Below are 19,144 nucleotides of genomic sequence, written 5' to 3'. Positions count from 1 at the left end.
ATAATTTTATTAAAAATACATTACCGTGTTATAATTTAATTTTTTAGTGTGTATTTCTATTTTCATCATAATAAAGATAATTTTATGTGTACTGTCATTATTTTGAACTGTGTATGTTTTTTGTAATGTTCTGAATAAGAAAAAATTAAAGGAGAAAAAAGGAAAGTTCTAACAGTTAATATGAATATAAGAATAAAAAATACAAAAGTGTTTACAATTCATTTATATATTATAAATATTATATATATATTGTATGTATGTTATTTTAGTGTGTAAAAAGTAATTTATGTTTATTGATATATAATAACCATTGATATGTTTTATATAATTAAATTATTATAATTATAATGTGTTAGGTTAAGAGAAAATATCTAAGTTTTATTTCTTATATATAATACCATTATATATTTATAATGTTCAGACATCTTAAAGTATTTTTATGTATGTTTATAAATATTTTCCAAATGAACCTTTTAAATAATAATTAACATGTACTTCTCTTTTTGTAATAATATATAAATGAAAATTATGTTCAGACACTTAATAAATAAAAAATGAAATAAAATAAATAACTATAAGACCATAAAAATTGTGAGAATTATAGATTGTTGTATTATATTTGAGACAATTACAATAAATAAGTTATATGATTGATATGTTTCGATTTATCCTTATTAATCATAACACGAACAATTATTTTACAACACATATATAAATAATATATATATATATATATATATATATATGAGTATGTAAAATAAGGAGCCTTGTTTTATAAAATTACAACTGGTAACAATTTTATATCTACATAATAAAACAAAAGGAAAATTCCTATACATAATAATTGTTCATATATATATATATATATATATATATATATATATATATATAATCATTCAACCAATCTTTGTATATTCATTAAAGCTATTTTCTTATACATATTATAAAAAAAAGAAACATTTACATATGTAACAAATTAAATACTCAAAATTGTCATAATATATATATATATTTATAATATTATTATTATATTCGCATTTTATATAATTAAAAGTAAAAGAAATTAGTCTACAACTAATAAATATGAATTATTTTCATATAATATAAATACATATTATTATTTTATTTGGAATAATATTTATAAATATAAACAACAAAAAAAAAAAAAAAAAATAATAAAATAAAAAGGTCATATATATATTTACCTTATTTTCATCCTTATAGAAAAATGAATATTAAACATGAAAATATATGAAATTTTAAAATTATCTTATAAATATTTTAATATATATATATAATAACATAATTATTAATGATCTTCTATATTATATAATTTTATAGGCAAAAAGGGTATCTCAAAAATATGTACATTATTTATATATATATGTATACATAAATATATTATATATATTTTATAATAAGAGATAAAAATTAATATATGAGAATAATATAAATAATTCATATCATATTAATATAGGAAAAGAAGAGAAAGAATTTTTTCTCACATTCAAATTATTAAAATTAAAATTAAAATATATAAATCAAAAGTTAATATTAATATATAGAACTGTTATTTATTGAAAAGTTTTAAGAGATTTAAGAAATATATATTATATAAATATATATATATATATATATATATATATATATATATATATATAATATAATAATATTTTTTTTATTTTATTCATACCGAAGTTCATTATTTTAAAAAAACACAAATTCATGATATATTAAAATATGTAATAATTATTATTAAATAATATTATGTTTGTTTGTATGTCCATATTTTTATGGCTTAATTTGGAATATATATATATATATAAATAACATATAATCTCTCTTTCTCCAAAAAAAAAAAAATATATATATACAATATTAAATATATATATAATATTATATATTTATTAAGAGAGAAAAATAAATAAATATATATATATATATTCATATATATTTTTATTTTTTATTTTATTTTATTTTATTTTTTGGTTTATATGATAAACAATAAAGTGTATTACAATAACTTAAAACTTATAATAAATAAAGGAGAAAATGAAGAAGAGGAAGATTCATATATTAAAAAGTCAAATGATAAAGTAAAAAATATAAACAATGTTATGTATATAGGAAATATAGATAAATATATTGAAGATGACGATATGTTAAAAATGTTAGAAATTTTTGGTAATGTTATAAAATGGCAAAGACAAAGAAACCCATCAACAAATGAGTTGATGGCTTTTGGATTTTGTGAATTTAGTGATATATATGAAGTTTATTTATGTATGAATATTTTAGATAATATAAAGTTAGGCGACAAACATTTAAAAGTAAATTGTAGTGATAATTTGAAAAAAATGTTTGAAAGAATTGTTGATGTTATGTATGAAAAAAGGGAAGAAATAAAAGAAGAAAATGAAAAAAATGAACAAAATGGACAAAATGAACAAAATGAAAAAAATGGACAAAATGAACAAAATGAACAAAATGAAAAAAATGGACAAAATGAAGAAAATAAAAAGTCGAAATTATTAAATTATATTAATAAAGAAATGGATACTAAAAAGTTGGAAATTATGAAATTTATAGAAAGGGTTAATGAGGAGAGTGACGAGAGAAAAAAAGAAAATGATACTATTATGAATAATGAAATAAATAATAATATTGATACAAATGATCATATAAATAATAATATTGATACAAATGATTATAAAAAAGTACAAATGAATATAGAACAAAATGGTAACTTACCAAACAACGTTGAAGAATTTTTAAATTTTATGAAAAATGATAATGAAATAAATGAGAATAAAAAAAAAAGAAAAAAGGTTAATTCAAATGGAGAAAGGACTCAAGAAGATGAATATTATTTGACAGATGAAAATGATCCTCCTAATACTTATTTAAAAAAACAAAGAAAAAGCACAAATATGGAAAATAATAATAATATAAATAATAGTAATAAAATAATTTGTACTAGTAGTAATGATATTTTTTCAATTTCAGATGATACATATTATACAATAGATAAAAAAAAAAAAAAAAAAAGCATCAAAGATTGTGTTAATACATCATATTGTTCAAACATTGAACAACAGACAGATAAACAAAATGATAATGACAAAGAGGAAGAACTCATGTTTATAAGTAAAGAATATAAAATTAACTGGAGAGAAAAAGAACGATTACAAAAAATGGAATATAAAGAAAAAGATTTGGAAAAAGAATTTTATAAAAGAGAAAAAGAATGGATAGAATTAGAAGAACAAATTAAAAAGGATACATACAAAGAATGGAATAAATATCAGTTATCAAAAAAAAAAGATATTGCAAAACTTATTGAAATTGATTTAAAGGGAGAAAGTGATAATAGTACTATGTCCAGTTCTAAAAGGAGAGAAATCAGAAGGGCTAAAAGGAAAAAGGAAAAAGAGTTAGATGAACAAGACAAGTTGAATGAAATAAAAGAAGAGGAAGAAATGAAAAAAATGGAGGAAATAAAAAAAATGGAAGAAATGAAAAAAATGGAGGAAATGAAAAAAATTGAAGAAATGAAAAAAATTGAAGAAATGAAAAAAATGGAATCAACTAAAAATAATGTTAATAATACAAAAGATCAGTATGATAATAATAAAAACATTTCTGTTGATAATATGCATAAAAAAAATAATGATGATACATTAACAAACAATTCAGACATTGATGATATGTCTTTTTTTGAAAATAACCATATGAAATTAAAGAAAAAAAAAAGTGACAAGAATTACTTACAAGAAGATGATTATGATGAAGAGGAGGAAAAAAAGGAGGTTTTCATAAAAAATGATAAAACAAAATACAAAAATAAAAATAATAATAATAATAATAATAATAATAATAATGATAATGATTTATTGCTTAATAGTTATAATACATATAACAATAGTGAATATACTTCTAATTCTGATGAGGAAGATGATAAGGTATCTGTATCTAAATATATCCATACATCTTCCTCAGATTGTGATTCATATGAAAAAAAAAGAAAAAAAGAAAAAAAAAAAAATGATAACTACAAAAGAAAAATGACCAATACAGAATATGAAAATATTAAAGAAGGTGAACAAAATATAAAGAAAAAAAAAAATTCCCATTCAGAATATATACAAAATATAAATGACCAAAACACATTAAATATCCTTGATACAAATGATGAGTATCCATATTTAGAAGAAAAAGGAAAAAAAACAAACAAAAATATTAAAGCCTTATCAAAATTAGACAACATATATTTGGATAAAAAAAATGAAGAAGAAAAAGAAAACAAAGAAGAAGAAAAAAACAAAGAAGAAGAAAAAAAAAAAGAACAAGAATTAAAAGATCAACAAAATGAAAAGGTTAGAGTTATTGATATTATTGAAAATTCAAAAAAAATATTAGAAAAAGTACCATCATCAGAAGAAGATATTTTTAATTTTCCAATTGAATGGAATATACCTAATTTTAAAAATAATATAAGCACAAAATTAAAACCTTGGATTTATAAAAAAATTACAGAATATATAGGTACTGATGAAAAAGATGTTACAGAAGAAATTAGTAATTATTTTGTTAAACAAATTTTAAACGAAACATCACCAAAAAATATGCTAATAGAGGCAGAAAAATTCTTAGACTCAGATGGAAAGATATTTATTGTAAATATGTATAAATTAATAATTTTTGAACAGCTCAAGGTAAAAAATGAAATGCAAAATAAAAATATGTAAAATGAAATAAATACGTCCTGGTTATTCACTTTTGAAGAAATTTTTAAAAATAAAAATAAATAAATAAATAAATATATATATATATATATATATAAGGATATGTGTGGATATATTTATTTTAAATTACTGTTCTCAAATAAAGGAAGAATAATTATTTTTTATATTTTACCCCTTCCTTGAAATCTTATACAATCATATGTATATATAATATATATATAGTAAATTTTTTCTTATAAATTTAATAAAATCTACGTTGTTTTATTTTATATTTTTTATTATTTTTTTTTTTATGTTTCCATTTAAACGTTATAAAAGATTATATATTTATTATGATTAATGTTTTTTATTTAAACTTAATAATTAAAACTTTTTTTTATATAAATATTTTTCTTCTTTTTTTTTAAAATAAGATTTACCAAATTTATATTCACATATAATATATATTCATGAAATAAACTTATTTTATAAAATAAAATAAAATAAAATAATATAAGGAATAAATATAACATTTATTTTTTTTTTCTTCATATTTAAAATGTGAAAGAATTTCCTCTTTTTTTTTTTTTTTTTTTTTATTCTCATTTGAAGTAGTTGACTTTGTAATATATATATATATATATATATATATATATAAATGTAGAATGGCAAAAAAAATATATATATTATTTTAAAATATAAATGAAAAATTATAATATATATATAATAAAATAATAGTAGTATAATAAATAATTCAATAAACATTTCAAAATGATTTACTAAAATTATGTATATATTTATATGTTAGTAAATATGAATAAATATTAATATTTTTATATATATATATATATATTTATTCATTTATATATATATATATATATATATATATATATATATTTTTTTTTTTTTTTTTTTTTTTGATAATTGAGAATAACAATAATTATATATAATATATAATATATATTTTATAAAATTATGATGTTACTCTTTTTTTTTTCATTAAATTATTAATATATATATATATATATAGTTATATATTTGTATTTTCTTATATATAAAAATTGTGATACATTTATATTATATATAAATATGAGCTAAATATGTAAAAAATAGAAAATGAAAAAATGAATAGCAAAAATGCCACTCGAGAAGAGAAAAAAAAGGAGTTAGAATTGAACGAGGCCAGGAAAGCTGGTAGGGAAAATATTATAAACAAAAAAAATAAAAGAATATACACAGAATGATAATATATATGTTGTATATTTAAATTGGTTAGTTTATATATATATGTATGTATTTATTTTTATTTTTTTTTTTTAATAGGCAAGGTGGAAGCTTTAAAAGATGAAGAAGGAAATGATATAAACCCTCATATGCCACAATATATTATTAAGGCTCCATGGTACTTAAATCAAACAAAACCGGGTAAGAAGAAATAAAATGTATGCACTTAAAAGTATGTGTATAATATATTGTAGTGAATATGTCACATATATATATATATTTACATTTATATATATTTTTTTTTTTTTTTTTTTTTTTTTGTTTTGTTTTGATTTATTTGTTTTTGTAGGACTGAAACATCAAAGGTATAAAGGATCTGATAAAATAAAAATAGAAGAAGAACGGAACAAAAAACTTTTCTTAAATAATAACAAGGGACAAGAATTTTGTAAGAACTGTGGAAGTGTAGCACACAAAGAAAAGGATTGTTTAGAAAGAACTAGAAAAAAAAAGGTTAATTTTATGAAATATGATAATGAAGATTTTATTTGTGTTACACAAGATTTAGGATATGATGGAAATAGAGATAGATGGGTTGGTTACAATGTGAATAATTTTGATTATATTTATAAAGAATATGAAAAGATTGTTGAGGAGAAAAAAAAAAGAAAAGCAGAAGACTTAAAGAAACAATATGAGAAAAAATCAATAAAAAAAAAAAAAATTCATGGCAATAACAAAAATGATGATAATGATGATAATAATGATAATAATGATAATGATGATAATAATAATGATGATAATGATAATAATAATGATGATAATAATGATGATGATGAAAAATCAAGCAGTGAAAGCGAAAATTTAGATGAATCATCCAATGAAGATAATAAACTGAAAGCTGATACTATGGACACCCAGAATTCTACAATTAATACAATTAATAAAAATGAAAAAAATAGAAACATAGCTAGAAATTTAAGAATAAGAGAAGATACAGCAAAATATTTATATAATCTAAGTTTAAATTCAGCTTTTTATGATCCAAAGAGTAGAAGTATGAGAGAAGATCCTTTTGCTAATATTAGAAAACATCTAAATGATGATGATAATTATTATAAAGGTGAAAATTATTATAATAATACAGATGATGCAATCGAATCAAAAAAATTAGAAGTTTTTGCATGGGAAAGTTATAAAAGAGGAGAAAATGTACACTTTAATGCTCAACCAACTCAACTAGAATTAATGTATAAAGAATATTTAGAAAAAAAAAAAAAAATTATAAAAAAAAAACAAGAAGATATTCTGAAAACATATAAATGTCAAAATTTTCAAGAACAACAAACGAATCAAGAAGAACTTCTACAATCAGAAGTATATACAGAATATAAACCAATCGAACAAGTAAATAATAAAAATCTGAAAAAAAATATTAAAGTACCTAGTAAATATGAAGAAGATATATATTTATTTGATCACTCATCAGTTTTTGGTAGCTATTATGATAAACATACCAAAAAATGGGGATATAAATGTTGTTCCTCAACAAATAAATATGATAAATGTTTTCAAACATAAAAAAATAAAATAAAATAAAATAATAATAATAAGAAGAAATAATAAATTATAAATAAGAACAAAATGAACAAATTTTAATATATTATTATATCATATTATTAAACGTGTAAAAAATAATGCATATAAAGAAACAAAAAAAAAAAAAAAAAAAAAATGAAAAATGCATTTATTTATAAATATTTAAAAGTTTATATTATGTGTAACATTACATATTTCTCTTAGAAAAAAATAATATATATATTATATATATATATATATGTGAAATACAAAAAAAAAATTATTTTTTTTAAATGACCTTTTTTAATTTGTTACTTTTTTTTTTTTTTTTTTTTTCGTAAACTTTTAATATATATATATATTTACATAATTATATTTATGTATTAATATAACTTACTAATTTTTATATTAGCACATATTTTATATCTTCATATAATTATTCAATTAATATATTATATATATATATATATGTATAATATTAATTTCTTTATTGTTTGCTTGCATTATATTATAAAAACATAATAATAATAATAATAAAATAATCACATAAATAATATATTTTATACTTTCATTTTTGACTCAACGGATGATTAGAAGGTAAAGACATAAATGCGTTTTGTCCTTTATTCCTATTAATTTTAAAAGTACCCCATTTTTCTTTTTCTCTTCTTTTTTGTAATTTTTGTTTTCTTCTATTTTCTTCATCTAATGCATATATAAGCATTCTTCTATAAATTTCTGCTCTTACTAACCTCGTCCTTTTTCTAGTATACTGGGCATATATACCACCAAAAATATAAGAGGATAAATTACTTTCAATTCTTCTTCTCATATACTTCTTTTTTAATTTAGCTAGTCGTCTTCTAATTTTCGGTTCAAGGGATCGAATACCTGGTTTGTGTTGTCCTCTGGGTCTTTCATATTTCCCCCTAAAATTATACTGCCACATATATCTATAATCTCTTGTAATTGGTTTATTAATTTTATATATTTTTTTCATATTTTCTTCATTTATATTATGTAAACTTTTAACAATCTTTACATATAATATTCTTGGTGAATAAAACGGAATAAGCTGTTCAACACCTACACCATCAAAAATATTTTTAACAATAAAAGAAGAATCTAATCTTTTTTTGCGAATTTCCACACAGTAGCCTTTAAAAAAAAAAAAATATATATATAATAAAATTTACACATATATAAATATATATATATATGTATATATATATATATATATATATATATATATATATATATATATATATATATATATGTATGTATACATGTATTCATATTTGGTATATATTTTATTCAAACCTTGAAATATTGCAAACGTTTGCTGGGATCGTGATAATTCATATTTAACTTCAATTAAATCACCAGTATGTATTTTGGGCATTTTAAAATTTCTTAATTTATTCATTTTATTCATTTCTGACAAATGTAAGTTATGCATTAATTGTCTATTATAAAAATCATGCATATAGTTTTTATAGTATGGTATAGTTTTTTTTTTATCTCGTTCTGTTTTTTTATTTATATTATGTTCCTCCTTATCAATACAATCAAGGTTAGGCCAATATTTGGCTGTTTTATCGTTATTTATATTATAACATTTATATTTGCTCAAGCTTGTAATTACCTTGGTTCTTATATATCGTTTTATCTACACCATAAAAAAGCAAATATAATATAAATTAATGAGCACACAAATATATATATATATATATTTATATAATATATTATATATTTTATTTTATTTTATTTTATTTTTATTATACCATCATTTTGTTCTTTGTTGTTATTTTTTTATATAAGAATAATTAAAAAAACTTTACATTGGAACAACATGATTATTTACAATCACAACTTTCTGTTAACATATTAATAAATTTAAAATAAATTAAATAAAATAAAATTCACTTATTCAAAAATAAAAGAATATATATTTGTTTATATAATTTTTATTCTTTTATGTTAAGTATATAAAGTTTGTGAATAAATATCCCTTATAATTTTAAAAATTATAATAAAAATTTTGATATTTACTCTTAATCCATATCTAACATAAATAAATATATATATATGTTATATTGTGTTATTTTTTTAATTATTTATTTATTATTTATTTTATTTTTTTTTTTTCCACTTATTTTCTATGTATAATATATTAAAGAACCTTTTATAATAATATTATAAAAATGGGATATCCAATATGTATTATTTTAAAATATATATCATTTTTATAAATTAAAAGAAACTGATATATATGTGTACATAATTATTTAGATATAAATAATTTTATTAAGTTTTATAGAAAAGAAAATATTTTGGATTATATATATTTAAATACCACACTTCTATTAGATATAATATATACACACCAACGAAGAAAAATTCGTTCATAGTACTTAATTAACATTATTATATTATATATATGTGTTGGTATCTTTTTTAAGTTTTTATTATTTTTTTTTGATTATTAGTCCTTCGGAAAAATTAAAACACACAAAAAAAAAAAATACATATATATATATATATATATATATATAATAATAATAACAAATCAAACATATATATATTCTTAAAAAAAATAACAATATATACAAATTTATAGAAAGTACGAATTTTTTTTTTTTTTTAAATAATATGAACAGGTAAGATAAAAATAATCTCAAAAAAAAAAATAATAAATAAAAATAATATATATATATAAGCCAGATTTATCAAATAACAAATTTTCATTTAAATAATAAACAACTATAACACTAAAATAAATGATTTATATAAAATATACTAATTAAATTATACATATATATATATATATATATATATATATATATATATATATATATTATATATTATATTATTTGTCTAAATGTTTTTGTGTTAATCCCAAATGATATTATTTAATATATATTTGGCTTGCTCAAAACGATTGAATTTTCTAAAAATAACACTCAAGTTATAAGAGGCTGAGAAAAGAAGATGTTTTTTATCAAAAAAGAGGAGATAAAAATTAGAATATTTGGTATTTAAATTAAGAAAATAATTTATAAGTTTATTATAACATGATTTGTTATTCTTAAAATTAAAGTTTAAACATGTAAAACACATACATTTGTTCATATTAATAACATAATTATATATAAATTTTTCATTAATATTTAAATTATTTCTTTTTATAACCCACATAATTTCTTTATCAGCTGCTTTTATCAAATCAATAACAGATAAGTATAATTTCATACATTCATTATAATAAGATAAATGATGTAAGGCTCTAGCAAGATTATATAAAATTTCTGCTAAATATATATATTTATAGATTTTATAAAAAAGAGAATATTTTTTATATTTTTTCTTCTTATTTAATATTTTCTGTTCATATCTTTTATATATATATTCATTTAATAAACAAAAGGAAGTCATAATAACTGATTCCCTATTTTCAACTCGAAAACAACTTGAATAATTAAAATATGAAACAGTTAAGCTAAATAAAAAATTAATATTATCACATATATTCTCAAAACTGTTTATATATTCTTGATCTTTTTCTTTATTATTATTATTATTGTTATTATTGTTATTATTATTACTTAATTTTAAATCAGCAAAAAGAAATCTATCTTCATTATCATCATATTCGCCCTGGTTTCCTTTGTCACTGTTTTCATAACTATTAGCATCGTCAAATTGGCTAGCTGTTATAAGTTTGTTTTGTTCCATATTTTTATTATATGGATAATCATATAAAAATTGATCACTATCATGTTGTTCATCTATATTGCCATCACCTCCATCGTCATCACCTCCATCATCATCATCTACATCATCATCTTCTACATCATCATCATCTAAATCATCATCATCTCCATCAACATCATTTCCATCATCATCTATATCATTTACCATTTCATGTTTATTCCTCTTCATCCATTTTACACTGTGGGTCCTAAAATTATCCAACTGTTCTTTATTTTGCCTCTTATTTTTTAATAGAAAAGTATATGCTCTCGTAAATTCATGAACCGCATTAGTGATCATACAAGAAATGTTACAAATGTGTCCTATTAAATATAATAAGAAGGGATTAGATTTTTTATAATGTATAGACCTAACAAGAAAAAGTCTAAAACTAATTAAAATGTTTTTATTTTTTGATTTTGATATGGATGTTAAAAAATCATGACAAAATTTCCCCGTTAAAATTATATCACTATAATATTTTAAAATTTTATACTCTTCTTTTTCTTTTTTATTAAATATATAGATATCGTTTAGACATTTAATTTGTTTTTCATAATTCCCCGATGATATATATAATTTATTTAATAATAGGTTTATTCTGAAAATATAATATTTACAATCAATATATTTGTTGATATGTTTTAAATTACAATATTCATTTTTTATTTCGTTTCTTATATTATTTGTATATACATTATCAAAAAAATAAAAATTCAAGTTAAGTAAATTATTATTAATATGATATTTTTTGAATTCATTTTTAATAGATTTAAAGTATGTTAAACATTTCATTTTATTAGATTTTCTATTCCTTAAATATACACTTAAAATATGTATAGAATCTTCATATAAATTCATAATACTTATTAAAAAAAAGCATTCCTCAAGAAATAATAAACTAAAATATAAACCTAAATAACTTTCAAAAGAAAAAAAATTTAATCTTTTTTTTGTAAGTAAAAATGAAATTCGTCTATATCTTTGCATATTCTTAGTATTTGTTCTGTTTATAAGTGATTTTTCAATATTTTCTAAATGAACATTTATATGTTTATAATTATAATTATAATTATCATCATTATGATGATAATGATAATGATCATTTTGTTTATCATTAAAATAATCGTCTTCATAATAATAATCATCATCATGCTCATCTATTTTATCTATATAAATTTTCTTTCCATAATTTGATGCTTCCTCATTCTTCTTATGATAATCATATTCCTTATTTATGTTGTTATTCATTTCATCATTTTTCTTTTGAATATTTTTTGATCGAAAGTTTAAATTTTCTTTTTCCATATAAGTTTGTATTCTATTGAAGTCACGTTCCATTTCATATAATAAATAAAAAAAGTTATAACTGAACTTATAAAATTTCATTATTATTTTGCTGTTTAATATTTCGGACTCTATATTGCATTTATATTTGTAAATATTTTTATAAAATTCTTCTATAATTATGTTATTGTTTTTATCATTAAAATGGTGATCATCATCAATATTATTAATAAGACTTCCATTTGAAAATATTTGTGAAGAAGAAAAAGGTTCTTCTGCATGTTGTTTTTTTTTATACTCATTTATTTTATTCTCATTTTTATTTTGATGAGCATGAACGTGACCATAACAATAACAATTAACATTACTCTGATCATGAGAATTATCATCACCATAATTATTCTTCTTATTATTCTTCTCCTTATTATTATTATTATATATAAAATTATTGATATCTATTATCATGACACCTTTATAAAATAATTTCGTTTCAATCAATTGAAAATTTTCATGTATAATATCCCAAGCATATACAACTTTTTTTCCCTTTTTAAGAATAGAAAAAGAAGAGGTAAGATGTTGTAAATATGTTCTGAATTTATAAATGTTACATAAAATTTGTTTATTTTTAATAAATGAAGAAGAGTTAATTTTTTTATTATATAAAATATTAAAGATATTATATAGATATATATAGTTTAATAGTACAAAATTATATTTAACACAGAAATAACAAAAACATATATTTTTTTGAATTTGAATAATATCATTAATATCTTTATTTAATAAATAATTATCATATTGATATGATGTACTATTATAATTTTTATTTTGTTGATAAATATAAAATATATGTAATATATAATTATTATGTTGTGTATATAATAATAATTTATTTTTTTTATTTAAAATTTTGAATAACAAAATTTCTCTTTCTTTATTATTTAAAGGCTTAGGAATGGAATAAATAAATCTTAACTTTTTTTCTCTTATACTTAATAAGACATTAATTGATTCATTATATTTTTTTAATTTATATAATATATCAATATATAAAGTTTTTAAATCTATCTCAATATTATTTTTTTCGATATATTTATTATTTAATATTTTCAAAATGATTTTTTCTGCTTTTATATAATTTTCTATATAATAATAACTTTTTACAAGTTTATAAATTACTTGTATAAAATTAATTTTATTATCGAACCATATAATATTATTTACTTGCCCGTATATCATATTATTCATTTCTTCATTTTCTAAATAAATATTAGAAAAATTCTGATGTTTAGTTGAATCTTCATTTTTTAAGGTACTTGTCAAATATGTTCCACATTCATATGCATCATAATTATGAATATTATTATTTACATTAACACCTACACAATCTTTTTTAGTTTCATTTGTTTTATTATTTATATTGTCTTTTATTTCATTATCTGTTGTGTTTGTTTTTTGCACATTTTTTATACTCATAATATTTTCAAAATATATACGTTTTTTTTTTTTATATATGAGTGAATAAAAATATATTGCTCCTTGAAACATATTTTTTAAATAATATGTCTCACCTAAAGAATATATAATGTCTTCAAATAGATGATAACTTGCTAATGTTATTTGTAAAAAATAGGTTTTAATTAAATAGGATGATTCCATATGACCTGTCATAATAACTGCCTTGATAAATTGTAAAAAAATATCTATATGTACATAATAATTTTGTTTTGTTAATGTTTTATATATAAAAATACATTCATCATATTTATTATTTAATATTTGTGTTTGCATTAAAAAAGAAATAAGAACTTTTTCTTGATATGAATATGTATAATTTTCTTCTTTTTTTTTTCTTTTCAGTATATTGTATATATAAATATTCTTTAAAAAATTATAACAATCACTTGCATTATTTATATGTACTAAACATATACATATATATATATCTATAATAAGATCATAGGAAGAATAATTATTATTTTTCAAGATGAATAAATTTTTTAAGGCATTCTTATAATCTTCTAACAAAATATATGTAAAGGCTAAATTAAAATATATATGTCTCATAAAATTATCAAATTGGTTATTTAAAGAATATTCATTCTTTTTATTATTATCATCAACAATATTATTTCTGTTGTTGTTGTTATTAATTTCTTTATTTTCAAATATTATATTATCAAACATTATATTATTATTAATAAAATTTTGATTATCTTGGAATTCATAATTATCATCACATTCAATAGAATTTTTTTTACATTTATATTTTTTCCTTTTATAAAATTTTAATACTTTATATAAACAATATATAACTACATTATATTCTTTTTCAATTTTACATAATTCTATAATATTATACCATGATAAAAAATCACCATGTGATAAATGAGCTGCTATTAAATAATAATTTATAGCTTTCTTCAAGTTTTTATATTCTCTCTCATATATTAATCCTAATAAATGAAAAGGGTCATGTAAACATGGAGATTTCTTTATAACCTTTTCTAAAAGAATAATACATTCATTAAAATTTTGATTGATATAACAATTATTAGCTTTATTCATCATAGCTTCAATATCTTTATTCATTTTGGATGGTTCAGCTGTTTTTAAAAGTTTTTTTTTTTCACTATAAATTTTTTGCTTATCATTATATTTATTTGATATATATTCATCACCATCATTATTATTATTATCATCATCATCATTTTTTTTATCATCATCATTTTTATTATCATAATTATTATTATTATAATTATTTTTTTTGTTGTAAATATTATCATGGTGTCTTCTCTTTTCAACAGAACTCATCTTCTTTTTATTTCTTTTTCCTCCTTTGAATTTTTTCCGATCTCTTTTATTTTTTCTCCTTTTCTTATTCATATACATTCTTGCCTCTTCATCATATTCAGAATTATCATCATATCTCAATAATAACAAATCTTCATCACTTATTGTGCTCTCACTGTCACTATCAGAATCATATTTTCCATCTTCTGAAAAATCACTCATTTGATCATTCTCAAATATATATGAATCATATGTATATATATTTCTATTTTTTATATTCATTAAATATTCTTGATTAGAATAAAAATAATAATATAAGATATTATTTATATTCATATTATTTATATCTGGTAATCTTCTTTCTTTATATATTATCTTTTCATCATTTATAGAATATATTATACCATTTTTTATAGTTAAATCATCTTTTTCTATTAAATGTAAATTCTTAAAATTATTCAAATCTTCTATAAAATGACAAAGAAATTCTTCTTCACTCTGGTCATATAACATATAATCAATATCATCATCATTTAAATAACCTAACATAACTCTTTTTTGTTTTTCTTCATATGTTTCATTTTTCTTATTAAAATTTAATAAATTCTCAATTTGAAGTTGTAAAATCTGGTCATTTATTTTATTGTTTTTTACAATGTTATAATATTTTAAAACATCATCATTAATCACATCATCAACATTATCAATATTATTTTCTAGTTTGTTATTAATTATATTATTTTTTTCAATATCACTATATTTATTACTCTCAGAAAAATATTTTTCTTCATCTTTTTCATTATCGCTGTTTATATTATAAATAAATGAACAAGACTCTTTATCATCCTTACGGTTCTCATCCATTATAATACAATTTTGATATTAATACATATATTAAAATAAATAAATAAATAAATAAATATATATATATATATTTTGAATGATATAATCTTGAAGATATTTCATATTATCTAATTTTATTTTAGCACTTCAAAATTTCTTCTTTGTTATTTCTATACTCGGAAAAGTGCTTATATATATAATATAATATATATTTTTAATATGACTTTAAAAAATAAGGTAAATATATTTATATAAATATATCCATTTTGATTTATATTTTATAAAAAAAACAAATAAAATAATTTTAATTATATATGGTATATTTAATAATAATATATATATATTATATATATATATAATAACGATTAATAATTTTTTAAAAATTATCCTTTAATATAAACCTTAAAAATATAATAATAATAATTATATTCGGAAAAATAAAAATAAAAAAAATAAAATAAAAAGATAATTATATATTTGCTCATTATATATTTGCTTCCTTGGCAACATTATTATGTTGTATGCTAATAATATATATATATAAAATATAGGTAGAATATAAATATATATATTTTTTTTTTTGTGGATGCAAAATAAAATTTCTTAGTTTTATATAATATACAATATGGTAAAATGGAAAAGAAAAAAAAAAAAATAATAATATTAATTAAAGCATTCAATTTTTTTTTATTTATTTATTTATTTTTTTTTTTTTTTTTTTTTTCAAAAATGTAAAAATAATGACTACAGCCAAAATAGGAGGCATACCAAAGGAACCATATAACCAATATTTATACAAACATAATAAATAAATAAATATATATATATATATATTTTTATGATTATATATGAATAGTATATATTTTCTTTCTTCAGAAAAATTAAAAAAAAAAAAAAAAAAAACACCATGTTGTTATATTAGAACAAAAGGGAAACAACAAAATAAATAATGTTTATATCCAACATAATCAATCAAAATATGAAAAAAAAAAAAAAATTTATAAAAAAATATACATATATATTTTTTTTTTTTTGATTGTATCTAATTTATTATATTTAATAAATTATTATATGGAATATATAAATATACCCTATAATGTATTTTTTTCATTATACTATTCGGAAGAATATTTATATAAAAAAATATATATTAATGCATGTAAATATTCCATACGACATATTTTATATTATAATATTTTCTTCATATATATAATTAATATATTTTTTTTCAACATTTTAATGTTATTTTCTCTAATATAATAGAATATTTATTCTTTTGTTTTCCAACACCTTTTTATATATGAGAAGAAATGGATATTTTATTCCAATATAAAAATATATGTATAATATATAATATATATATATATATATATATATATATATTTTTATTTTTTTTGTTCGTATTTTTACTTTTTATCATTGTATTTGTGTGTGTATATGTGTGCACATATAAAATAGAAGAAAATTTATGTTCATAAAATATTTTATTTTCTTGATATTAGCTGTATATATAATATATATATATATATAATATATATAGACTTTTTTTTTTTTTTTTTTTTTTTTTTTTTTTTTTTTAAAATACATATAAATATATATACAATTATGTATATAACAATGTATAAATATTTTTCTAATGTAATACTTATAAATTTTATATGTTTCTTTCTTTCTTTCTTCTTTTTTTTTTTTTTAAAGTATAAAATAAATACAATGCTATGAAAATACATGAATATAAAATTTTTAAAAGTACATATTTTACCTAATACAAACATATATAAATATAAATATATATATATATATATATATATATATATATATATATATATAATATTAGTTATGCACTTAAAATGAAATCAAAATTTCTGTTTCTCAATAAAATGAATTTAAAAAAGACACAAGAAAAATTTTGTATGAAGTGAACATAAATATATATTTTTTTGCCAAATATTTTTTCACTGGAGTTTTTAATATATATATATATTCACTTATATATACATAATATATTATAGTAATACAAAAATAAAATAAATATAAAATATACACATATAATATATATAATATATATATATATATATATAATTATAATATTACATATGTATATAAATATGTTTATTGCATTACTGTTTCATTTTTTTTTTTTTTTTGAGATTTAGTTGATATGGGAATAATTTCTCTGTTCATTTTTTTTTTTAGTTGTAATTACAACAAAAAAATAAAATAAATCTCTCTTTTTCTTTTTTATTTTTTAGTTATGGAATAATATATAAAATAATAATATTTTGAAAGTACAATAAATGAAATAAAAGCAAAAGAAAAAAGAAGAATATTATTATTATTATTTTTTTTTTACGTTTTGTTTTTTCTTTTTTCTTTTTGAATGAGAAATTATTAAATAATTAGATTGTTTATATTATTAACATTTTCTCTATATATATATATAATATTACATACAATATTGTATATATCATATTTTGAATATTATATATATATATATATATATATATATATTTATTTATTTATTTATATTTATAAAAGATGAATTTTTTATTGTTTATAAATGTGTAAAATCATAAATATTTCACGTATTTTTAATATTCTTTTATAAAATACCAAAGAGTCCTTTTTTTTTTTTTTTTTTTTTTATCTTAATGAATATTGTGAATTATTATATATACCGTATATTAAAAATAATAATAAATACTACACATATTCCTTTATTATATATGTTACATTTATAAAGTACATGTTATATAAATGCATATACATATGAACATTATTTCGTAATATTTATTAATTTATTAATTTATTTAATTTTTTTTTTTTTTTTTTTGTAGAATTTAAATATAATACAAATGTTGAATTTAATATTTTTAAAATAAATAAATATATATATATATATATATATATATATATGTGTATATGCTTATTTTTCTAAA

The 19,144-nt window shown here is 17.4% G+C and overlaps 4 protein-coding genes across 4 annotated transcripts; 2 read left to right on the top strand and 2 right to left on the bottom strand.

Moving 5' to 3' along the window:
• Positions 1–1,994: 1,994 nt before the first annotated feature.
• Positions 1,995–4,748, top strand: PADL01_0608400 (conserved Plasmodium protein, unknown function; the record flags this gene model as incomplete). Its single annotated transcript, XM_028680811.1, has 1 exon — positions 1,995–4,748. One exon carries the CDS (start codon positions 1,995–1,997, stop codon positions 4,746–4,748), a length of 2,754 nt encoding a protein of 917 aa, XP_028537251.1.
• A 1,100-nt stretch (positions 4,749–5,848) lies between these two features.
• Positions 5,849–7,529, top strand: PADL01_0608300 (pre-mRNA-splicing factor SLU7, putative; the record flags this gene model as incomplete). The annotated part of the gene is made up of 3 exons (XM_028680810.1): positions 5,849–5,918; positions 6,048–6,149; positions 6,298–7,529. 3 exons carry the CDS (start codon positions 5,849–5,851, stop codon positions 7,527–7,529), a joined length of 1,404 nt encoding a protein of 467 aa, XP_028537250.1.
• A 565-nt stretch (positions 7,530–8,094) lies between these two features.
• Positions 8,095–9,313, bottom strand: PADL01_0608200 (mitochondrial ribosomal protein L19 precursor, putative; the record flags this gene model as incomplete). The annotated part of the gene is made up of 3 exons (XM_028680809.1): positions 8,095–8,684; positions 8,847–9,195; positions 9,311–9,313. 3 exons carry the CDS (start codon positions 9,311–9,313, stop codon positions 8,095–8,097), a joined length of 942 nt encoding a protein of 313 aa, XP_028537249.1.
• Positions 9,314–10,418: 1,105 nt separating this feature from the next.
• PADL01_0608100 (conserved Plasmodium protein, unknown function) lies at positions 10,419–16,226 on the bottom strand (the record flags this gene model as incomplete). Its single annotated transcript, XM_028680808.1, has 1 exon — positions 10,419–16,226. One exon carries the CDS (start codon positions 16,224–16,226, stop codon positions 10,419–10,421), a length of 5,808 nt encoding a protein of 1,935 aa, XP_028537248.1.
• Positions 16,227–19,144: the final 2,918 nt, after the last annotated feature.

The sequence above is a fragment of the Plasmodium sp. gorilla clade G2 genome, assembly GCF_900097015.1.
Source record: "Plasmodium sp. gorilla clade G2 genome assembly, chromosome: 6".
Lineage (NCBI taxonomy): Eukaryota > Apicomplexa > Aconoidasida > Haemosporida > Plasmodiidae > Plasmodium > Plasmodium adleri (nom. inval.).
Note: the sequence above shows the minus strand (reverse complement) of the source record. Positions and strands in the feature narration are given on the sequence as shown.